Here is a 24,010-nt window from a genome sequence, read left to right on the forward strand (position 1 = left end):
TTTCACTTTGTGCTCTCTGCTTTAGCCATGAAGAGCACAGAGTATCAAAGCTGGAAGAGGCCAGTCAGCCTTTGATCCAGTGTTTCCTTGGGCCCCAAACACTCTCCCCTGTGTTGCACCATGAAGGAGACCTCCTACTCCTTCTCAGATTACTAGTTACTTCCACCTGGAAGCTGGCCCTGTGGCCACTGAGCTAGTTAGGTTTCCCTCTCTGTGCTATGACTTTTCCCCGGGAGAGTAGCCATCACCCAGCACAGCCTAGGTTTATAGTCACCTCTCTACCAGCCTCTGAGCCTCTTGAGGGCCAGAATCACTCCTCATTCACGGTGAATCCCCAAATCCTCAGCAGTTGGGACAGTGCCTAGCACCTGGTAAATGCTAAATAAAGACCTGTTGTTTACTAATATGCCTATGGAATACTTGGTTTAGTTTAAGAGCTAAGTGATATGAGGAAAAGGCACCGACAAGGCATGACTCTGGAGACAAAGAATGAATTGGAAGGGGAAAAAAATCTCTGTTCTTGTTGAAGTTCATGTTTTAGTGTCTTTCTGCTCCAACACTATTGGCACTCCCCCAAAAGGCTTACTGAGCAAGCAGAGCAGAAAGCATTGACCCCACTTATCACTTCCCAGAGGAGGATCATGCCCCTGAGGGGTGAATCTGTTTTGGCTGAAGTTATGCAGGCAGGTGGTGGTAGAGCGCATCTGGGTAGAAGTTTAGGGCTCCAGAGATGAATGCCCAACCAACCTCCTCATCTTTCAGGGCATGTGGATGGGCATGGTGATATGCAGACTCTGAACTCAGTGTCCTAGCTCATTTCAAATCAAAATAGCCATTGGAGAGTGATAAAAGCCATGAAGGAGGAAACAGTATGATTTATCCACAGTCCACCCTAACCCTATAACCCAACTCAGATTCTCCGGGGCACCACCCCATTTGTCCTCATGGACTCCTCCCCCAGGTCCAGTTCATGAGAAGCTACACCCTTATAGACTGACCAGGATGGGAAAAACCCTCGAATTCTAATTTCCTCATGTCTGAATTGGAGAGACTGCAAGGTTCAGAGAGAAGGGACTGGTCTACGGCACGTACTAAAATAGGATCAGGACTCCAGACTATCATATCACTCCAAAACCTTCTCAAGTAGACTTCACAAGCCCCTTTGACATGAACCTTCTGAGTTGGGGAAAGGGTAGGAATGACAAGGACCTGACCTGACCATTTGTAAGCTGTGGTCCTGTTGGGAAAAGAGAGAAAGGGAGGGGCACTGATAAGCTACCGACCCCATCTTGTTGTTCTGCTCTAGAGTTTACTAGTTTCTTTTAGTCCTCATTGGTTTTGTGCGTTGTTAGTTAACCCACAGGAAGTAGGATGTGGGTTGTTCACTGTTAAGTGATTGTTTATGAAGGGTGTTACTGCTTCTCCAGCACTACCATCTCCCAGCCCAACAATAACCTAGAAAGGAGGGAGGTCGGTGGAGTGAGGCTAGCACAGACATAGGTAGGGCTCCCTTATTAAGAAATGGGAAAAAGAGTTTGGGGTTCTAGTAATACATAAGGGTATCAAAAAGAATGGAAGGGACCTTTCTCACTGAAAGTGTGGAACTGCATATAGCCTAGATTTGATTCTTATAGTGCCTATATTTGCTGTGAGACCTGAAATCACTCAGCCTCTCAGAGCCTTAGCTCTCAGATGGGAGGGTTGAATGAGATAGTCTCTAGGGGCTCTTCCCCTTTTTATAAGTCCTCCCACTTATAAGGCTTTGGAGCAAGTAAGAGTCATTAACTTCATGTCAGGTAAGCTCAACAAACCTGGTATTGTCCCAGGCCAGGTCCTGGTGGAAGTTTAATTGGGATATCTGCAGAAAAGAGTAAACATAGTAGGATTGCTATGCTTCGAAAGATTTGCTTGTATAGTTGGCCCTTGGTTGGCATTTGGAAACTTCAGTTTCAGGAGAATTCCCACCGTTCCCAGAACTGATAAGAGTGGGTCACTATGCCCAAACTGTTGATAAAAACAATGTGGTTCATGCTGAACACCTGCTATCCTTCTGGGAGTCTGGAGTTTTGGTACATGCTAAACAGAGGATGCCTACATGGCTATCCCCTGGTAAAAGCCCTGGGCACTGGGTCTCTGATGAGCCTCACTGGCAGACAACATTTTACATGAGTTGTCACAGTTCATTGCTAGAGGAACTAAGCACATCCTGTGTGATTCAACTGGGAGAGGACTCTTGGAAACTCGTTCCTGGTTTCCTCCAGACTTTGTCCCATGCACCTATTCCATTTGCTGTCTTGGCTTTGCGAGCTTTCACTGTAATAAGTCATAGCATGAGTATGACTATATGCTGTGTTTTGTGGATCCTCCTTGTTTTGTGGAATCACTGAACCTGGAGGTGGTCTTGGGGACCGTAAACAGAAGATGAGCTGAGATTTCACAACCATAATCCTTTACCAATCTCTTATGATTATATAGCTTAAACTAGTGCTGTCTAGTAGAAATATAACATCAGTTGCATATGTAATTTTAAATTTTCTAGCAGTCACATTTTAAAATGTAAAAAGAAACAAATGAAATTAATTTCAATAATATATTTTGGAGGCATGTGGGTGGCTCAGTTGGTTGAGCATCTGACTCTTGATTTTGGCTTGGGTCTTGATCTCAGGGTCATAGGATCAATCCTCATGTCAGGCTCTGTGCTCAGCATGGAGTCCACTGTCCCTCTCCCTCTGTTCCTTTCCCCGCTCACCGACTCTCTCTCCCTTCCTTTCTCTCTCTCTTTCTAGTTCTAAAATAAATAACTAAAATCTTTTTTTTTAAAAAAAGAATCTATTTTCTTTAACCCACTATATAAAATATTAAAATTCCAACATGTAAGGATATAAGCATTTATTGGGATATTTTACATTCTCTTTTTTCTTTTGAAGTCTTCAAAAACCAGTGTGCATTTTACACTGGTGGCACAACTCAGTTTGGGCTAGCTACATTCCAAGTGCTCACTAACCACACCTGGCTGGTAGCTGCCATGTTGGACAACATAGGCTTAGAGATCTGGAGACAGAATATCTGGACCAGAATTCTATCATCTACCAACTGCATGACTTTAAACAAAGTTACTTAACCTCTTTATGTATTAGTTTCTTCAACTGCAATTGGAGATAGTGATGTTAGCTACTTCATGAGGTTGCATGGATTTTTCAGAAAGTTAATAAATTTAAAGCAATACCTGGTACATATAGGATGTTGAGTGAACACTGGCTATTACTCTTACTATCTAACAGTTTTGCCCTTGAGATCAATTAATCCAACTCCTCATTCCATAGATGAGGAAACTAAGGCCCAGAGTTTGAAATGCCCCAGTTTCAAAAGTAGAGGCTCTAACTTCCTCTCCTCTTTATGGACTCCCTGTCTCCTGGCTGACTCTGAGATTGGATCAGCCAATTATTCGGGAAACCAGCAGCAACAGGTCACACCTGGGTTCTGCAATCCCTTCTTGATTGCAAAACAGGGCCACTGTTTGAAATTGGCACCAAGGTGATGGGGGTTGGGCCTCCCTTCTGCTGCCCCCATCTGGACCATCAGTTGGGCTGGCTGACCCCATCAAATCCAGCGTTTACTCAGCAGTGATAGGGCTGGTTTCCATTGTTCTGGCTTTTCTTCAGCTCTTCTTGTTTATCAACCCAAAGACACAAAGCATAGCACTTTTAAAAAACCTTCTTTAAGTCACCTGTAGTCATCCCTACCTAACCACCAAACAGGTAAGTAGTAAGCTCCCTGTCTATCTCCAAAAAAGATGGTGAAGAGGCACTGGGTGCCTCCTTGTCTGGGACTCTGTAGTGTACATTCTCAGGCTGGAAGCAAAACTGGCTTCTGATTCCTCTACAGCGTCTGTCTCCACACTTCCTTTCCTGAAATTCAGTGCAAATCATTTACTCTCCTGTGATGAGCTCACTTAGCTTCACTCACATGTCTCAAATCTTACTACCAGCTCAAATCTGACCAGTTTTATGGGCTTATACTCTTAGCACCTGCTGACCTGAAGCTCCACTTATTCTATATGCTAAGTAGTGTTTTATTTGACATTTACTTAGTATTTACTGAGCCTCTACTATGTATTAAGCCCTGTGCAAAGTTTTTGAAACGAAGCCTCTGTGGACCTTGCAACTTCGTGTAGCAAGTAAACAAGAAATGATGATAAAGGACAACAAAGGGTTGATACAGAAAGTATCAAACATTCTAGGAACAATACTAAAGCAAGGGGACCTAAACAGAAGTGGAGATGTGAAACTTGGTAGGAGAGAACCAGTCAAGGAGAGAATGTAGAGTGTTCCAGGCAGAGGGAACAGTGGAGACAAAACCTGGAGGTAAGAGAGAATGGCATGTTGGAAGAACCAAAATAGGGCCCAGTACAGCTGGGATAGAATAAGAGGAGTGTGGCTGGAATTTGAGGACATTGTCTAAAGCACTAAGGAATTTGGACTTCAACCTGAGGCCAAGAGGAAACAGCCTGGCAGAGAATAACATCTTTCAAAACATAGGGTTCTGGGAACGAATCAACTAAATGAGCTCAAAAGGTGGGCAGTGAAAAGACTGAGGCATGCTATTTCTACGTTTGTCTTCATGCTCTTGGTGTGAAGGCTCAGCCCTCCTTCGGAAGAGGCGAGTGGGTGGCCCTCAGCACCCAACATGTGCCCCGGACCCCAGCCCACTTTCTGTGAAGCCACTACTTCTGAGCTTCTGGCAGCACATACTTTCCTTAGACCCTTGGACCTGCAGAGCCACAGAGACCATCACTGAGAGACTGCCAAAGACTCTTTTCTAACAGTTGGAACAGTTGGACCAGTTGAGGCCCAGAGAAGTAAAGTAACTTGTGTGTGGCCCCACAGCAAGCCTCAGGCCCTCTGATTCCTTATTATTTCCCCCAAAGAAACTGAACACCAGGCCTGGGACTAGGATGAGGCAAGTCAGGCACATAGGGTACAAAATTTAAGGAGGCACTCACTCTCAAGTGCCAGCTGTGCACTTGCAAAACCCTAGGTGCCCCCCTGGCCTCATCTGGATACACCCAGAGAACAGAGATTGTAACTTTCAGAAAATTCTCTGATGTCTCTCATGGTGTTTACATGATGCTAGGCACATATTTCGAGAGTCACTAGCTGCCTACTGATGATAACGAACAATGGATTGCTGACAAACTGATAGGTGTACTGATATTTGTATCTTTGGGTAAATATGACCCTCAAAAGACAACAGAACAAAATGAAGGCTGGCTGAGACTGGAGTCTAGAGATCTTGATTCTGGTCCCCACTCTGCAACTGATTTACTATTGGAACTCAGGCAGATTGTTCTTCATCTCAAGCCCTCAGTGAAATGAGGTGGTTGGATAACATTTATTAATTATTATTAAGCACATACTCTGTGTCAGCTGCTGTTCTAATGCTTCTGCGCTTTAACCCGTTCGAAGACATTCTGGGTTTCAAGATCCCCTTCCCTTCAACAGGCTGTGGTTTGAAGTAAGAAAGGCTTTATGGAGAATGTGGGACTTGGGACCCAATTTGGAACTTCCAAATTCCCATGGGGACAATATGGTCAATCAGAGTAAAGGCATGCTAGCTAGCTATCTCAAGGCACTTCTCCGCCAGAAGACAGAATCGTCTGCCTCAGAATCACCTTTGGAACATACCTGAAGGCTGAGCTGCAACCTTTGCTCCCCGAGATTCTAATACAGTGATTCTGGAATGGGGTCTGGGAATCTATTAAAAGCTTCTGAGGTGACTCTGGTAGTTGGGCAGATTTGGGAAGCACTGATCCCAACACATTCCCCTATCTATGAATAGGATCATACCAAGACAGCCCAGACCTACAGCTGCCTACCTCATCCATAGTATCTCCAAGTAGAGAAATGAATTCTTTGATTGATTAATTTAACAAATATTATGCACTTGTGCTCTAGGTCCTGTGCTAGGTAGTGATTATGGTCCCTACTCTCAAGGAACTTCTGTTCTAGGTCACTTATTTTAGAAGCAAGTCATCTAGCCAGAACCAGAAGAGCTTCAGTTTATCAACGAATCCCATCATCACACAGTCAGAGAAAACAAGGCCCAGAGGGGTAAAGTAACACATTCCAGACTATGCAGTGAGGAGATGTATTTTCTTTTTTTCTTTTCTTTTCTTTTCTTTTCTTTTCTTTTCTTTTCTTTTCTTTTCTTTCTTTCTTTCTTTCTTTCTTTTTTTTAGATGTATTTTCTGCTCCTAGATCAGCTAAGGTCTCTCACTGTTCTTCCCAGGAAAGGGCTGCATTCAAAATCCATGGGCACCGAATCTTTACTCTTATTATTATTATTTAGGATTTTATTTATTTATTTGAGAGAGAGAGAGAGAGAGAGAATCCAAAGCATACTCCTCCCTGAGCTCTGAGCCCGATGTGGGGCTTGATCCCACTACCGAAGATCATGACCTGAGCCAAAACCAAGAGTGGGGTGCTCAACCGACTGAGCCACTCAGGCGCCCCCCACTCTTTGCTTCTCCCTGCTAAAGCTGCACGGAGCAAGCCCTCCTAGGAGTCTCATCTCAGATCTTGCTGTCGTTTTTAATCCTCGACATCCCTTCAACTGGAATGGAGGAAGGAGGAAAGAGGGAACATCTCAGGGTGTTTTAAAACCTAGGAGTAAGCAATATTTTCTAGGATTGAGCCTTCCATCAGTTCTTCGGTGATATTTAAAGCCCTGTGCCCCGGCTGCGCTGGGAGGACATTGCGCCTGCCTCCGCCCGCACTTTAGAGCCTAAAGAAGAGGGGGCCGCCTCCTGGGTTGACGGGGACCTACTCCCAATTCTGCCCAGACATGCTTATGTCACTGTCGCCCCGAGCCTAGGGAGGAGGAGGGCAAGCTGTGCCCGCCCCTGAGATGCCAGCCGCCCTGCGATTGGCTACAGGGACCCCGGCCCGGCCGCGGATTGGTCATCGCTGAGGGCTTGAAAGGCGGCTGAGAGCGCCGGGCCCCTCAGACGGCGGTGGCCCGGGATCAGCCCGCGGCCCCGGGAGCCCGAGACGCGCCCCTGCCCGCCATGGCCAGGCTGTTGCGGGCGTCCTGCCTTCTCTCCCTGCTCCTGGCTGGCTTCGTGCCGCCCAGCCGGGGGCAGGAGAAGTCCAAGGTGAGTGAGCCTAGGGGGGTGGGGGCCCGGCGGGAAGATCAGGGCCCCCAGGGGGCCGTCCCTCGGTGACCCGGAGCCCCTTCCTCCCGGGCTCCCCTCCAGAAGGGCGACACCTGGCGCGAGGACCCTCCCTCCGGGCCCCCCTCTCCGCCCTGGGACCCCTCCCCGGAGCGCCCCTATCTTCGCAGTTGCATCTCTGGGAGATCTGGGTGCCCCGGGTGGGCAGAATGAACAGGGAGGGGGGTCACTCTCGCCGGACTGACCCCGTCTGCCCCGCGGCTACTCCAGGGGCGCCTTGCTGCGTGCATGCCAGGACGGTCCCCAGCTACTCCCCTCCAGGCGGCCCGAAGGGGGCGGGGGCTCAGAAAAAGGCGCCTGGGGCTGGCTGCGCAGATTCCCCGGGGAGACCGCCGGGCCAGGAGACAGGGAAGGAGCTGGGTGGTCCCCTGTCTTGATAAATTGCAAGGAGGGCTCTTCTAGCCCAAGAATTAACGCAGGTGGAAATGACCACTTGGATTCCAGGGCGTTGGTAGGAGCAGTGGAGATCTGTGACAGAGGGTACTCTGGGTTGGCAGTGCACAACACCCAGGGCCTTGGCTAGATCCTCAATCCTTTCTGGGCCTCAGTGTGTCCATTTGTGGAGAGAGGGGGTGGGGGGGCCGGCCGGGTGAGACAGACAGCCCCCCCCCCCCCCCCCAAGGAAGTTGATGGCTTCAGGGGGAATTCTTGGAGAAGCTGTAAAATCCACATGCTGTTCTTTCAAGGGCTGTTCTGGGGCAGCCTCACTACCCCCCACCCACTGCCTATAGTGGCCTGAGCAAACCTGGTAGTTGGGGAAAGTTGGGGACTGTGAGCTCAATAGGAGAGGCAGAAATTTCCTGAGACTCCATCTATCCCCAGCAGGGTGGGGATGCTGAGGCCAGGAGTGGGGTGACCCAGCAAGCTTATCTCCTAGGATAGTACATGCCAAAGTAGGCCACGTAGACCTCTCTTCTTCCCCAGGGTGGGAGGCAGAAGCCAGGCATCGGTATAGAGATCCAAAGAGAGATTTCCACCCTCCCAACACTGCTAACATTCACACAGACACACAGACACACACACTCCCTACATGCTTGTGTAAGCTCAAGAGGAGCTTTGAGCTTCTGGGGCTCTACAACCTTCTAGGTCTTTATTTGAAAATTTTGAGAGTCCATAATTGTATTTTCAAAGTTTTATCCACTGTTCAATGAGCCCATTCCAAGGGTTCCTTTCGTATGTTTCTATTCCCCGCATCTGTCCTCAGCTAAATCCTACTCAGTCTGTTTCTCTTTGGAGTAACCCTAGAAACTGGATGGCTATGAAGGTACAACTTCCACAGCCCTGTTCATTATCCCCAACTCAAAAGGTATTTTCCAGGGCAGGGATGGGACTGAGTTTCAAGACTATGGTGTGGGGTAGAGGTGGGGGTACGCAGGCCAGCACCACGGAGTCAGCCCTTTACTCTCAGTTTGGGGAAAGCCAGAGAAGAGAAGATTGGGTCTTGACTCAAGAAGGCTAGAGGTAAGAATGTGGACCCCATGAGTAGTTCCTCATAGCTGTGTGTTCTTTGCTGAACTCTGGGGAGGAATAGGTGGATGCAAAGAGAACAGGATGGGTATGGTCTAGAAAAGTCTTAGGGTGAGGTATGATCCTATCAGATGCAACCAGTTAAGACTTGCTGGCTGACGACAGTCTGGGCAGGCCCATCTCTCCTCCCAAGCCCTCCAAGTCAAGATGTCATAGCTCTGGATTCTAAGACTCAACTACCTACCTTACCTCCAACTCCAGGGCCAAGGGATAGGATGGTGGGGCAGGTGAAGAATGGGATTGACAATAGGCTACAGTCCTGGATGGACGTCTGCCTCCTTGTAGTCAAAGGGAAGAACCAGATAACGAAGGAAATCCTCCTTCTCTTGCTGGTCCCCCGCCTGCCCCCCAGTCCAGCTTACAGCTCCCCAGGCAACCTGTACTTGCTGTGCAGAAGGACTCCGCAGAAGCTGGAGAGGGTAACAACTGCTGACGTGCGCGGGATCCTAGTAACCGCTGGTTTCTAGGTGACTAAACGAGGCAGAGAATCATGGAACTACAGACTGACAGAGCTGAAGAGCCCTTAAGATGACACTGAATCTAAGCCCATCTGACAGGCAAGCAGCCAGAGCCCCAGACAAGGGAAAGGAGTGGTCACACAGAGCCAGAGTTGCGGCCAGGCCCAGGACTCAGGTCTCCTGCCCCCCAGGCCCAGCCTGCTTTCCCAGCATCACACAACGCAGTGGTAGATGGGAGAAGGGAAAGATTCAAGGCCAGCAGCCCAAGCTGACCAGGGCCTGGCTGAGACCCCCTCCAACTCCCGAGCCCCCAGCACAGCCATACTGTCCAGCCACAGTGGGACTGAGGCACCTCCTCTGCCCTCCCTGCTTCGAGAGTGGGGCTCTAGCATGCATGGGTCCCGGGAGAAGGAAGGAGGCTCACAGCTCACATGAGGATGGGGCTGCGGTGCTCAGTGGTGAGTCCAGGCCATGGCTTCCACCCCTATGGACCACCCTCTGAGCCCTCTCAGTCTGAACCCACAGCTCTGGCCCCACTGGCCCCAGTAGAAAGCTCAGAGGCTCTGTCTTCATCCCTTCTCCCCGAGACATCTTGCGCAGCAGCGCATCATCATCTTTACACTGGCTGGGAACATCAAAGCCCTCCTCACAATAATGTGGGAACCTCAGGGCCCTTTACCCTCGTGGCAGACAGAATAATCGCTCTCCCCTGATGTGGGGATTTCTCTCCAAGAGGCTTTCAAGACTGTTTTGTTCTGTGCATAGATTCTCACAGCCATTTGGGGAGGCAGGTGGCATTATCCTTGCCTGTCTGAGGCTCAGAGTAAAAGTGACTCACTCACCGGGGCCAGGGCCACAGAGCCAGCACAGGCTAAAAAGCTTAGTGAGAGGAGAGTCCCCTTACCCCACCCCCATCCCAAAGCTGTGCCAGAAGTGGATCATCCTGTTGTTTACAAGCTTCTGTTATTTGAACAACCTCTTGGCTTTTGTTCCTTCATTTCCCAGAATTTGCCTTTGGATCGGGGTGGAGTAAAAGAGGTGGAGGGGCATGCAGGGAGGCCTTGCCTTCTGGCTATTAGACCTCAGGGCCAGTGGGGCTGTGTTTGTTGTGCCCTGGACTGTTTGTATTTTGTGGGGGAGCCAACCCAGCTAGGGCCAGGGAGACACAGGTTCTAGAGGAATGTTGAGCTTGGGTTTTGGACCTGCCTCCCGCACCCACTAAAAGTCACAGGGCACAGGATATCAGTCTCATGGAAAACAGGGAATTTGCATCAAAGCCAAGAGAGCTTGCAGCTTCGCCTGGCTCAGTAGGCCTCCGACATTTTCCAGACAGAGGTGGCTTTTCTACACCTTCCTGGGGCCACACCCTGCCAGCCAGATGACTCTCTTCACCCAGCTGGGCCCACGTACCTCACCTCAACAGCAAGCCTTCCAGGACTGATGCGAAGGAGAGGGTGTGGATTTGCTTCTCTAGCTCCAATCACTTATCTCTGTCTCTCCTGGTCCATAATGCACTTTTGGACTTCATTTTAGTGTCTTGCCATCTCTCAGATTACCTGATACAACGGCAGCCAACATTTTCCTTTCCCATCATGACCAGCGCTGCTGCTGATTGTGTTATTGATGCCAAGACACGCTTTCAAGAGTCTACCCGGGTTTTCGTAGCCTGTACCAGAGCTGGCATAGGCACAGAATAGAGTCTGCTGCAATGTCCTGCTGGATGCCCGTGATCCCAGTCCTCCTCCCCACCAGTAGTGAGGCTGACCAGCCATCATGGCTGAGCACAGCTGGTCCAGTTCAAGGTTCTCATCAAAGAGGAAGTTGAGGCCCAGAGAAGAGAAAGGGCTTAGCCCCAGACCACACAGGGAGTTAGTGGCAGAGCTGGACGTGGCATCTAGGTCCCCCACCTCAGAGTCCATTGTTGGCTACTTGCTCTGGAGGTTGATGGGGGGAGGGTAGCAGCTGGGCAAAGAGGAAGGCTTACCGGTCGTCCCAGGTGCACACTTACAGGGACCGTCTCACATGGGCGAGGCCCTGTTGCTCTGCCCTGGCTGTCACACTGAATCCTCCTGGCAGGCCTTCCCCTTCCTCGTGGCTCCTTCTTCCCTATTTTTATAGCGACAGCCTCAGCTTTCCAGTCCTCCAGATCTGAATCACCCCTCTCCACACCACCGCTTCCTCCTTTCTGTTCAGTTCCTCCTCCACGATGCTGTTGTTCACCCACAGCATCACCTGCCTGGCTGGTGGTGGCAACGGCCACCCTGGGAGCCTCCATCCACGGGTCCAATAATGCAACCACCGGCACCAGCACGGCCTCCCCCAGGCCTGGCAAATGTTTACAAGTGGGCATGGGAGGCAGAAGTAATGGTCACAGAAAGCAGTATTTCAGGTTTCCATACAGTCACTGGCTGATTAAGCACTTTCATAATCATTACCTTGCACAAGGAAGTAGACCTTTGTTCTGGTCCATTTCCGGTTCAGAGAATGGTCTTGGGCAAGTCACTCCCCCTGTTGGTATCTCACATTATCTTGAAAATAGAGATGCCCAGTTTCCCTTCCAGCTCTAACAGCTCCCTGCTGCTGGTCTTCCTCTGTTCCAGACGGACTGCCACGGGGGTGTGAGCGGCACCATCTATGAGTACGGAGCCCTAACCATCAACGGGGAGGAGTACATCCCCTTTAAGCAGTACGCTGGCAAATACATCCTCTTTGTCAACGTGGCCAGCTACTGAGGCCTGACAGGCCAATACGTTGGTAAGAGCCCACCCCTGCTTTCCTGCTTTGGGGCTGTTTCTGCCAGTTGGGCACATTTTAATCACCGAAGCTTTTTTGGTGCAAGTGGGAAGGGGTGATCGTGATCATGAGAAAACAAACCCTGTATCCCAATTCTACTGTCTTCCATATTTGGGTGAAGATGATTATATAAGCCTGAGGTCTGATCACCTTCGGACATGTTCTGCAAGATTCTTTGTTACCCTTCATCCCTGGGCCCCCCCAACTGCCCTGAAAGCAGAGGGATGGAGGAGATTGGGTGTGCCTGGAGCATCCTTTCACTGGAGTAAGAAATGGTAGCGTTATCCGGCTGAGAATCTCCCACCTTCCCGCAGCCCCACGTGCCCTAACGCTTCTCTTGGCCCCTATCTGGGAACCAGGCAGGTAGGCGGAGGTCCCGAGTACGTGTGTCAGTGGCAATCCCAGGTGTTTCACCCAGGTTTCATGATCCTGGCATCCTCACTCCTCCCTGCTGAGCCAGGGCAGAGCAAACAGCCTGAGGGAACAGGAAGATGCTGTGAGGCTGAGCACAGTCGGCTGGTGATGGTGGGGGAGTGGTGGGGCGGGGTGGAAAGCAAGGGCAATCTGACCCTGCATGTCTGCCTGGCAGTCTCAGGCAAATTCCTGAAAGTGGAAGGACAGTGGGCTGGATGGCCAAGAGGGCACTGGGTGCTCTGGTCTAGAATGCTTCTGTCTAGCCTTGGAACAGAGCAGAGTGTGTTCCTGCAAGAGATGGGCTAGGTGCTAGCACCCAGGGAACCGGGGAGGCCCTCCCATCGATTCCCAAACTGCCAGAGTATAGGGTGGGTGAGGAGCCCACCCACCCCTCAGGAAGTCCTCTGCTTTCTGCCCAGGGATGTGTCGCTCTTGCTCTAAGACACTCAATCTTGAGAGTCCTGAAGGAGCCCTCAGCCTGCTGGCCCAGTGGTGGTGGGCAGCTGACTACTGATTTGAGGAAGGGTATTGTTCTCTTTCCTCCCCAAACCTCCAACCCAGCCAGACTGGAGCCAGGGGAATGGGACTTGTATACCCTCACTGCCACACTCACTGGGCAACTTGGCCAAGGCCCCTCCCCTGTCAGGCCTTGGTGACTTCAGCTATACGATGGGTAAGCAGGGGGAGTGGTACGGATGGCAGGGCTCCTTGATAGGCTACCTTCCTCTCTGCTTTCTCCCTGGCCCAGAACTGAATGCACTACAGGAAGAGCTTGCGCCATTTGGTCTGGTCATTCTGGGCTTCCCCTGCAACCAATTCGGAAAACAGGAGCCAGGAGAGAACTCGGAAATCCTACCCAGCCTCAAGTGAGTGCTTGCTTGCTTGGTGTCTTGAGATAGCTCAGCCCCCCGGTGCCCCAGCCTGGGTGCCAGGCATCTCTTGCATTGGCCCCTATACATGACCATGACGAGTACTTAGCCACCAAGAATTACGCTTCCCTTCCAGGAACCCCAGTTGCTAACATGAACAGAAGAGGGGTTGGAGACAGGGGTGACAGGGATGACTGTGTGTGAGTGCGTGGTGCGATGGTGGGGCGGGGGTGGGGGGGGGTGTAGGCAGGGACAGAGTTACTGAGAAGGTACCAAACAGGGAAAAGCAGCTTGCTGTGCCTATGCCCACACTGTACCTATGCCCATTCGATACTTATCAGCTCCCACTGCCGGGTGTGGAATAAAATCCAGATTTCCAACACCCCCTCCCTGTTCAGTCCATTCTGGTCATTTCTGAGCCCTATGCCCATCTCCTTGGGACCCACATAAGAACTTTCCTTGTAGGTATGTCCGACCAGGTGGGGGCTTTGTCCCCAATTTCCAACTCTTTGAGAAGGGGGATGTGAATGGAGACAAAGAGCAGAAGTTCTACACATTCCTGAAGGTGAGTGGTATAGCCACCTTTGCAGGAGCCACTCGGCCCGCTGGACACCTGCCCTGGACAGAGCTGCGGCCACTACTGGCTCCAGCCCACGCAGAGGCAAGGCCTGTGCCACCCTCCCCTACTTCCAGGCCCCTGGGAGGATTTCTTGGCATCTATCATTCCAACCATAAGGCTTTGCAGACCCTAGGATCTCAGTAGCCCATTTTATCGATAAGGCCGCCCATGCAAGGCCCCAGAAGGGACAAGTAAAGGTCTTACAACCTGCTAGAACCAAAGGTGGTCCTGGGATTCCACTTTCAACTCCAAAATGGGTGTCCTTTTCTCAGTGCCAGGCTGTCCTCCTATCCCCTAGGAAGGCCTGGAGAGGGAAGGTGGGAAGGGCCCCAAGCAACATTGACACTCCTCTCATCCCTGCTGCAGAACTCCTGTCCTCCCACCTCGGAACTCCTGGGCTCACCTGGCCGCCTCTTCTGGGAACCCATGAAGGTCCATGACATCCGCTGGAACTTTGAGAAGTTCCTGGTGGGGCCAGATGGTATACCCATCATGCGCTGGTACCACCGGACCACGGTCAGCACCGTCAAGATGGACATCCTGGCCTACATGAGGCGGCAGGCGGCCCTGGCCATCAAGGGGAAGTAAATCAGGCCTGCCCTACCCCATGTCCACCACACCAGGGCTGGGGAGGGACTCCATTCAGGAAGGAATCCATTTCTCTAACCGCACCACACTCCCACCATAGACCTCCTACTATTATACAAGGCCCCAACCCAACACAAACATGCGCATATGATTGTGTCTGTATTGCTGTGCATGTGCGTGTTTGCACACATGCCTAGGTGTGTGTGACCGTGTGTGCATGAGTGTACAGCCACCTGTGTCTACCTGCATGAATACAGGAGACGTGTGCCACAGGTGTGTGCACAGCTGTTGTGCTATGGAGAGTACTAGGGAATACCTCCCCTTTCTCTCCAGTTCTCTGTTCCAATGATAACCATTCACTTTTAGCTGAGCCCAAAACCAGCTCTAGATCCAACAGTTCTGCTCTGACCTAGACCTCAACCTTGAGGCCAGCACCTCCCATTATCTCCAAATACCACCACTGAAGTGCCCAGAAGTTTCTGGGTCTACCACACTGCTCAATCTTTCTCTCCACTGTGCAACTGCTCTCCTTCCTGAAGGGCCCTCCCAAGCCCCCTACCCACCCCTTAGTGCTCCCAGAAAGCAGCCAAGGAAGACGTGAGAGCAAAGGCCATGTTTCCCGTGTCAGGAATGGCATCTCCATGAAGGAGGGGCCCGAAGCCCTCATGGGCGGACCTCCCCTGAGCCTGTCTGAAGGGCCGGCCCTTAGTGCATTCAGGCTGAGGCCCCTGGACAGGGATGCTACCCCTGCTTCTCTGGAGGATGTGCCCTTTCCCCTCACCCTGGTCCCTGGCATTAGACTCCCCCCCCCCCCGCCCCCAATCCCCATCTGCCCAGTAAAGGCCTTTGTGCAGCACCCGAGCCTACTGCTTCCTCCATGGGGCCACTGTAGCTGGGGTGGGGAAGGGAGGGGGTGGGAGTGCGTGCTTTGGGCCCCTGCTGTTCGGTTTCTACCTAGGCCCACTCTGCTTCTCTAATTGGCATCTGGAATTTATGAAGCCAGTTCACGTCCACTCCCATTCCCTCCTGCAGTTCTCCAGGCAGCTGGGGCTGAGATGAAGTATTTCATTTGACAGGTGCAGTAACAGGCTCACAGAAGGGGCAGCCTTGCCCGGTCTCTCCTGATGTGTGGGGGGCAGGACTGGAATTTAAACCTGGGTCACCTGACTCTCAGCCCAGACCCCTTCCACTGCCCCTGGGTGCCCCAACCACGGGAAGGCTTGGAGCAGGGCCCAGGGGATATTGGCCACGAGTCCTGGCGATGCTCTCGGTGGACTAGTGGGGACAGGGCACAGAGGGACAAGGAAAGCAGCACACTCACTGGGAGGGCGCCATTAGCCAGGGCATAAAAGAACACAAGTCACAGAATACTGATCTTCAACTTGGATTTATGTCCAAGGTTCGTGCAAACAGCCGCCCAGGCATAGCCAGCCACCTTATTCTGGGCCTCTGGCACACAGGCCTCCAGCTGCGGGGCCGAGGGTCTGGTGGCTTCACGGTGGGTCCCTCAGGCCACGCGGCCAGCACGGCCTCCATCCCAGGCTGCCATAGCGCAGGCAAGGCTGCTGTGAGTGGAAGCAGAGGGCCTTGCAACAGAACACCCTGTCGTTCTCCTCTGCTTCTGGGAGCAAACCCGCTCTTCCCACAGCTCCTCAGAGGGGAAGGGTTGGCCATGGGGCAGGTCCTGCTACTACAGAGCTTGAAGCAAAAATTAAACACACACATGAGTTGAACGTGTTCCTCAGAGGGGCTGGAACCATTTCCAGGGAAGTTTTGAAAGGAAGGGGTCTCATCTGCTACCCTACTCTTGAGACTGATGTCCTTGTGACTCCACAAACATGGCAGGTCAAGGTCGGGTGAGGCAGGCTTCTCTCCACTTGGTCGCAAGGTAGTGAGTTTCTCCTGGTCACACCAAAGGAGGGGCCCAAATGGAAGCCTTCTGGGTGGAGCCTCTCCAGTGTGTAAACAGTTCAGGTTGGGCTGGGGCACAGCCCAGTGGCCCGTTGGCTTCCCATCCAGCCGAGGCTCTGGCTACACAGAGAACACGGCCTCTGGATTTCCGTAATCTGGGATCAGGTGGCTCTACAGGACTAAGGTGGAGCCAAGTGATGTAATCTGGTCTCACTGAGGCCCCTCACGGTCATTTTTCGTAGACTCTAAAGAAAGAAAAATATTGAGGACTTTAAAGATGATGGAGTACAGTAGACTTCAAAGGCCTACGGAAACCAGCAAGTAACAACGGAAATCAGAGAGTTAAGTGCTGCCAAGCACCAGGCCCTAGGCTAGGACCTTAGGGACGTTTGTCATTCAATCCTTGCTTGGCCCTACAAGGCAGGCATATTAGTAGCCCTTTATGGGAGAGGGAGTAAGGGCACAGAGAGATTTTTAAGAATTAGCCTCAAGTGCCAGATCTAAGAGGTATTTGAGCTGAGCCCGTCTGGCTCCAGGTCCCAGAGGGGGAGCAGTTCTGGGGGAGGGGACAGCCCTGCCCACTCCCCCCTCATTACAGCAGTGTCTGAAGGGCCCCACACAACCTCCAGGGCTCTGCCGGGAGCCAGAGAAAATGGCTAATAAGCCCAAGGCCTCCTCCCAACCACGCTGCCTCCACGTTATCCTGCAGCCTCTGCCCACACACCCCTCACCCTGTGAGGGCCCTCTAACCTCCTGGCAGAGCTGGCTCTATCTCTGCAAAGCCACAACCCTTAGAGAACCCTCTTTGTGCTGAGGGGACTCAGCTTCCCTGATGTCCCCACACACCAGCAAGGCAGTGCCTTCCTGCCCCACAGAGCCTTGCAGAAAGCAGGGTCATCATAGGGACCTGGAGTCCTATGACCAGTGAACGTCTAGACCTCTGGTCCCCAGCTGTTGATGGTCAACACCATGCGTGACCTGACGGGGCTTTTCCAAATGCACATCTGATCTGTCATGCCACTCTGCTGTCAATATGTGCAAGGATTCCACATCATCTTTAGGAAAAGGCCAGTGCCCTGCCATCCATCCACAAGTCCCTGACAGCCTGCACTCACCTACCTCCCTGACCTTGCCTCGCCCGTTTCTCCTTCCCCACCTTGTCCTTGGCTCCTCCAGTCTTCTCTGGCCTTCTGTCTTCCCTCCCTCCCACCAGGGCCTTTGTATTTTTCATTTCTCTACAAGAACATCCTCCACTGTCACCTCTTCACCCAGCTAATGCCACACTCTAAGGGTCTCAACTCCAACATCATCGCCTCCAGTCCAGGTTGGGCTCCGTTGTTAGCTGCTCTCCTTCCTTCAGGACACCTGAGTGCAACTGAAGTCCATTTGTGTCAGGTTTTTTTGGTGTGTTTTTTTGTCATTTCTTTGTCCCGTACTTTGTAAGGGCAGGAACCGTTACCTGTTTCTACCCTGTGGCTTCCCTAGCACCCAGCACAGACCCTGGCATTGAAACACCACACTCAGATTAATGCACGAATGACTTCAATCCCCTCACTCTGCAGTCACCTCCTCATCCTCTCAACACTATTCTGGAACATGAGGCCTCTCTTCCACCAAGACCAGAAGGTAGTCACATCATCCCCAAACTGGGGCATTCCCAGTAGGAAAAAAGTTATCTCCCCCAGTGAGATAGACCAGGACTAGACCACACTCACCTGGTTCCACAGGCCTGACTGTGGGCGAGTCCATCACTTGGGAGCTCTGATTGCGCATCCCTCCACAGGGCGGCCGCCAGGTGTATTCTGGCTGCAACAAAACTGGTGCTTAGTAGTCAACAACCAACTACACTAAAAAATTAGAGTAGCAGCTGCCACGCCAGCACAGCACTGAATGTGTGTTAATCCAGTACAAATGAATCCTTACTACAACCCAGGTTGCCATCCCCGTTTTACAGGTAAGGAAACTGAGGCTGAAGGTCCTCTAGCTAAGGAAGTGGCCAAGCTTCGGTTCTAGGTCTCTGTAACCCCAGAGCCAATGTCTGAAGCCGCACACTCTACTCCAATGTAAATCCCCAAGAAGATGTGTGTAAGGACTAGTAGGAGAAGCTAGAAGAGAGGCCAGGCAGGAGGCATGTCCCTGTCCAGGTGGGAGTGGGGATGCGGAAACAGGACCCTGGCAGAAGGTGGAGAGGATGGGACAGGTGATGGCAGCTCTTTGGAGAAATAATAATAAGCAAATAAGAGGAAAAAGGGACAGGAGGAGAGAAGGGAAGGGGAAGACAGAAGGACAGCTTAGGAGAGAATGCATGGCGAGGGCCCAATACCTGATTACACGTGCATGTTCTAAGGAAAAGTCAAAGCAAACTCTGACCCACTGGCCTGTGTAGTGGGCACCCAAAGGGAGCCCACCTTTCTGCTCTGCCCTCTGAGCCTTTTCTGTCCTGCCCCAGGACCCTGAGCAGTTTTGGGCTGGAGAGTCCTGCTGGGCTCTGGACAGGTGCCTGCACACCTCAGTGCTGTTCCGCAAAGAGCCAAGGATGCAGTCTCAGACCCCCTCACTTGACCTTGCCCTCTAGAAGGTGTGTGGGCTGGTCTCTGTGTGTCCTGGAGTGAAGGAGGGGCACAGACTCACCAGATGGAAGAGGCGTGAGTTTGGGAGTGGGGGTGGGTGCTCCATGGCCATGGGGGGTGGGGGGTAGCGGATCTGGGACCAGTCCTCAAAGCCGTGGTGTGGCACCATAGGTGGCATGGGCGCATAGGCATAGGGGTAGGCCCCGCAGAGGTGCTCTGGGTGGGGTTCCACGTGGTAGCGCTCCGCCGAGGCCTGTAAGAGATGCTGATGTCTGGCTCTAGCCTGTGACAGGCTGCACAGGCCACCCCCAGTGACATGACACCTGTCTTATCTCTTTCTCGATTTGGAATCTTAGTTCTCTGAAGGCTGGTACGTGGGCACCAATGGCTGGTACATGGGACACAGATGGCTCATACAGGGACACAGATGGCTGGTACATGGATACAGATGGCTGGTAGAAGGGCACAGATGGCTGGTACAGGGGCACAGATGGCTGATACATGGGACACAGATGGCTGGTGCAGGGACACAGATGGCTGGTAGAGGGGCACAGATGGCTGGTAGAGGGGCACAGATGGCTAGTACGGGGACACAGATGGCTGGTACGGGGACACAGATGGCTGGTACATGGGTCACAGATGGCTGGGACAGGGACACATAGTTGGAACAGGGGGACAGATGGCTGGGACAGGGGCACAGACGGCTGGGACGAGGGCACAAAATATCAACAATGACAGCTAATGTGTCATGAGCGCTTGCTCTACACCAAGTACTATTTGAAATGCTCTACCTGCGTTCCTTCATTAATTAGTTGGATACCTGAGCAGACACTGACTCTCCCCTCCAGCCCTGAATAAGGTAGAATGAGGTAAGTGCTGCTTCCTCCATCAAGCCTCCTCACCTTGGCTTTCCTCTTCTGCTGTTTGAGGGCTTCTTTTGTCTTCTCCTCATCTTTGAATGCTTTTAGCTGAGAGGAGGAGGGAGGGGGAGAAGACTGTTGGCATAGGTGCTCCCTGGCCAGGCCTGGACCGAGGGTGAAAGCAAGTGCACAGGGCTACCACTCCCGGCTGCCTGCCTGGCGCAGCCCCAAGGAAGGGTCTTGAGGGGGCGGGAAGGCCCCGTGGGGCAGAGCACAGCCCAGGCTGGCTGCTGCAGGTGAGGCCTGCTCACCATGGGTGGTCTGAACCCAAGTCGGGAGGGTTCACACGAGCCCTGTTGCTGTGCGTCCCTGTTAACATGCCTTAGTTCCATTCTGTGAGGGTGGTGGCTCTGACTGGAGGTCCGAGAAGGATAGGGACTCAGAAGTTTGCTGGCAGGACTGGAAGAACCAGTGAGCGTCCTGACTTCTGGTTCCATCAGGGACCCTCCAATCCACACCCCCTGCCCCATGAGGACAGGCCAAAGGGATGCCCCTTCCTTGGTCCAGCTGTTCTCACCTGGGCATTGGACAGGGTGACCTGGGCCTGCAGCTTCTCCACCTGCTTCTTCAGCTCCTCCTTCTCCTCATTCATGCGTTCTCGATCACTGCGCTCCCTCTGGAAGTCCTCCTCAAAGATCTTCACCTGGAGGGGAACAGGGGTGGGGGTGAGGGAAGAGGGGCTCAGGCTGCTCTGGCCTCCTGCTGGTTTCACCCCATCTTCACATCACTGTGAAGAGGGGGTGGGGGAGGGGAACAGGTGCACCTCTGGCTCCCCACCCCCATCTTCAAACAGAGTAGTTCAGTATTTTATATTCTGAGCTTCAACATAGGGCCTTATTTAAACAAGGTATCCATGACTTAAAAACAAAGCGTGGGGGCATCACAAGCCACTAACCAGTACAATCCTTTCATTCTGCTAAGGCCCCCATGAGAGGTGAGGCCAAGCCCAGAGCATGGGTGTAGGACTGGAGGTGGTCGCCCAGCTCCCAGGGCAGAGGACCTACAGAACTCTCCCAAAGCTTCGGGGGCACCCTGGCATGGAAGGTGCTGGGATGGCTCCCTGCCTCTGTGCCTGCAGTTCACATCCTGCTGCAGACCAGTGAGACACCGGCCAGGTTAGAGATGCTTTAGGGGGCTCCAAAGCATCACATCCAATAGGAACACACGGGAGAGCCCTCGCCTTTCCAATTCCCTTCCAATCCTTCTGTGCCCCTCGAGGACAAAGTCCCCATTTGTGCTGGCATGTCTTTAACATCCTTCCAGTACTTACTAATTTCCCTTCCCTTCCCTCAAAGAGGACTCAAGGTCAGCGTCTTCAACAGGCAAGAGTTTCCAACTAGAGTTTAATCATCCTGTTTTTCTTTCACTGTATTTACTGCTTACAGTAATTTTCTATTTTGTGGCAAATAATTAACAGTGTTTTCCATTTCGAGTAGTGATATAAAGTTCCTTTTTAAATACATCTGTTGAAAGTAATTTATTTAAAATTTATTTTGAAAATACTTGGTAACTAATAGCGCAGCTGGGGTACAGAGATGGTTAAACCAAAAAGGTGGCGGAGGAATGACTTAGGGATGCAGTGCTGGGAAGGATAAACCTATAACCGGGCAGGGGACCTGGCTGACAGCCAGAATGTGGTTTCCTAATTAGATCTTCCATGTGATTCCAAGCCCATCCTGGGCCCTCAGGAATGCTCCAGCTCCCCACTCAGTACCTCCTACCTGACCTCCTCCTCTCGGGCTCACCTGCTGTTTCAGCAATTCGTTCTGTGTGACCAGCTCCTGTTTCCTTAGGAGGCCACTAGCTCCTTCTGGGCCCCCAAATGCTGGTGGAGAGGAGGGGGAGGCCTGGATGCTCAGTGCTTCCTCCAGGGCCTGAGATTGGGAAGAAAGGAGACAGGCCCATCAGGAGAACCCCTAGAAGGTAGGCCCGGTTAGAGAGGTCATCTTCAGTGACCACCCCCCTGACATTAGTGACAATAATAACTGACACCACCAGTACTATTAAGGAAATGCTACCCTATTTATTTACACTATACGCGCATCACCGCATTGGATCCTCTCCACTGTCCTATGAAGAAAAGACTATGATCATCACCCTCATCTGACAGATATGAAAAGTGAGGTTCAGAAAGCCGTGATTTGTCCAAAGTGACATGGCTTATAAGCAGGCTAACCGGGGGTCTTCACATAGAAGGGACAATCTCCCCTTCCCTGAGCAAGTGCAGCTCAATTTCTAGCACCTAGACCTAGAGAGAGTATTAAAGCCCTTTGGGGAAGCTTCCATGGCCTCGACAACCACCTTGCCCTCAGATTCTTTGGCTTTTCCAAATCCAAGGCTACCAAGCCAACCTTTCCATCCCCAACTCTCCTCCGGTAGTTAGATTACACTGGAACTTAATTTTGACTTATATAATATTTTGCCTTTCTAAGCCTGAAAATGGGCTGAAACATCACCAAATAACATTTTGAAAAAGAAAAGAAAAGCACCTCTACCCTACCATGTTCACAAAATACTTTCCTTTAGGTAAGCCATGGGATCGCAGCTTCTCAAAGGTCTCTATTAACCGGTTTTCCCCTCCAGCTCAGTTAACATGTTACTTGAGAACTCTGGAACCCCGCTCAAGACTGGCCACCCTCATCACCACCTGGACTTTAGCCCCCGGGATGGCAGGGCTTCTGCTTGCCATGTATTAGCAAGCAGCGGCCCTAGTGCCTCCCTGGATGGTGGGGGGATAGAGAAAACCTCCCCCAACTTGGACTTGGGCCCCTACTTAGTCTCCTTGACTTTCCCAGAAACCCAAGGAAACTCTGCTGAGCCGAGAGTAACCCCAGGATGCTGCAAGGGGAAGCTGTGGCCCTGCTCTATCCTCCTATTCTATCTGCCGATTTCTTAGATAAGAAGACTGAAGTCCAGGAACAGGGAGACTTGCCTGAGGTCACAAGCAAAGCAGATCACTTGCCTTGTTATGAGGCGCCCACACGTGTGTCTCTGTCCCCGGCTATGCCAGGGAAAGTGGGAGGGCAGTGATCCTGCCTGAGTCACTTCTCTAGGATCCAGCATCGTGTACAATTCTGTGCCTGGATTTTGGGCCCCTCAGTCCCCCAGCTCAGCACAGGTCAGTCTTTTCTCTGAGAACAGGTCCCAAGGATCCCCAGAATTGGCAATATCAATGATTATCAAACCCCAAAACCAAATAGAAACGGTTACCCTAGAAGGGCTGGGGCCCAGGGAATATGCCAAACTCACGCCACAGCCTGCCATGAGCAAGGTCAGGAGGTTGGGGGGCGGAGTGGAGGCAGACAAATGGGAAAAGAGGCAAAGATGAACCACAGAAAACTTCTCCAGGCTTTTGGCTCCTTTCAGAGCCTCTTCTTGTCTGTTCTCTCTCTTAACCCCGTGCTGGAGCGTGGGCAGGGCTAGAAGGAGTCCAACCAGGGTTCAGATGGCAAACCTGAGTCTCAGAGAGGCTGAAGTGGCTAAGCTGGGACCAGAACCAGCTCCCAGAGCCGGCCTCACTCCTACCCATTGGCCTTGGGTCCAAGTGGCAGGTTTCTGCCTTAAAATCCAGCCTCCACTGGACACCCCTATCTCCCTGGGTCCCAATTCTCAAGGACAGGAACCCTCAGGCCTCTGTTTACCCACTCCCTCCAGCAAGTGTTTGCCGAGCATGTGCTTTGTGCCAGGCACTGTTGGTGTGCAGGGGGCACATAACACTGGTAAAGAGGAGCACTCCCTACCCCCCTGCACCTGCCAGAGGGGAAGACAGATCATCAAACAGGCAATCACAGGAAGACACAAGAAGGGAAATGAAAGAAGGTTCTGGTGCCTTAGGAGCATGGAACAGGGGGACCTCAATGAGACTCCAGGGAGGCCTGCCTTGCTCAGGAAGAGGTATTACACTGAACCTGAATGATGAGGGGGGTGGCACCCTGTGAGGAGACAGCGCAGCCTGTGGCCAAAGGCTGGAACAAGCACAAGTGTACCCCAGGGCTGGCCACAGGCACTTGAGCACTTGGGAGGAAAAGGCAGAGGCAGGGGGAACCGTGAGCCTGCATGGAGGCTCTCAGCACCTGCTCCCTGATCCAGTAAATGCCCCCTCTCCTGAGT

General features: G+C 52.0%; 2 protein-coding genes across 6 annotated transcripts in view; one reads left to right on the top strand and one right to left on the bottom strand.

The window, feature by feature from the left end:
* The first annotated feature begins 6,994 nt into the window (after positions 1 to 6,994).
* On the top strand, positions 6,995 to 15,355 carry GPX3 (glutathione peroxidase 3). The gene is made up of 5 exons (XM_041747742.1): positions 6,995 to 7,153; positions 11,817 to 11,970; positions 13,172 to 13,289; positions 13,758 to 13,857; positions 14,278 to 15,355. Exons 1-5 carry the CDS (start codon positions 7,067 to 7,069, stop codon positions 14,497 to 14,499), a joined length of 681 nt encoding a protein of 226 aa, XP_041603676.1. The 5' UTR covers positions 6,995 to 7,066; the 3' UTR covers positions 14,500 to 15,355.
* A 515-nt stretch (positions 15,356 to 15,870) lies between these two features.
* TNIP1 (TNFAIP3 interacting protein 1) overlaps positions 15,871 to 24,010 on the bottom strand; it is a 49,405-nt gene continuing 41,265 nt past the window's right edge. For 4 of the 5 annotated variants that reach the window (XM_041747739.1, XM_041747741.1, XM_041747737.1 and 1 more), the window contains 6 exons: positions 21,646 to 21,774; positions 20,418 to 20,543; positions 19,883 to 19,948; positions 19,042 to 19,233; positions 18,126 to 18,216; positions 15,871 to 16,655 (listed from right to left, as the gene is read on the bottom strand). In XM_041747739.1, the coding sequence (XP_041603673.1) occupies positions 16,621 to 16,655; positions 18,126 to 18,216; positions 19,042 to 19,233; positions 19,883 to 19,948; positions 20,418 to 20,543; positions 21,646 to 21,774 (639 nt within the window). In that variant the 3' untranslated portion in view covers positions 15,871 to 16,620. The remainder of the gene's footprint in view (positions 16,656 to 18,125; positions 18,217 to 19,041; positions 19,234 to 19,882; positions 19,949 to 20,417; positions 20,544 to 21,645; positions 21,775 to 24,010) is intronic. The other variant, XM_041747740.1, reaches the window with a different exon arrangement.

Source organism: Vulpes lagopus, chromosome 3, assembly GCF_018345385.1.
Source record: "Vulpes lagopus strain Blue_001 chromosome 3, ASM1834538v1, whole genome shotgun sequence".
In the NCBI taxonomy this organism is placed as follows: domain Eukaryota; kingdom Metazoa; phylum Chordata; class Mammalia; order Carnivora; family Canidae; genus Vulpes; species Vulpes lagopus.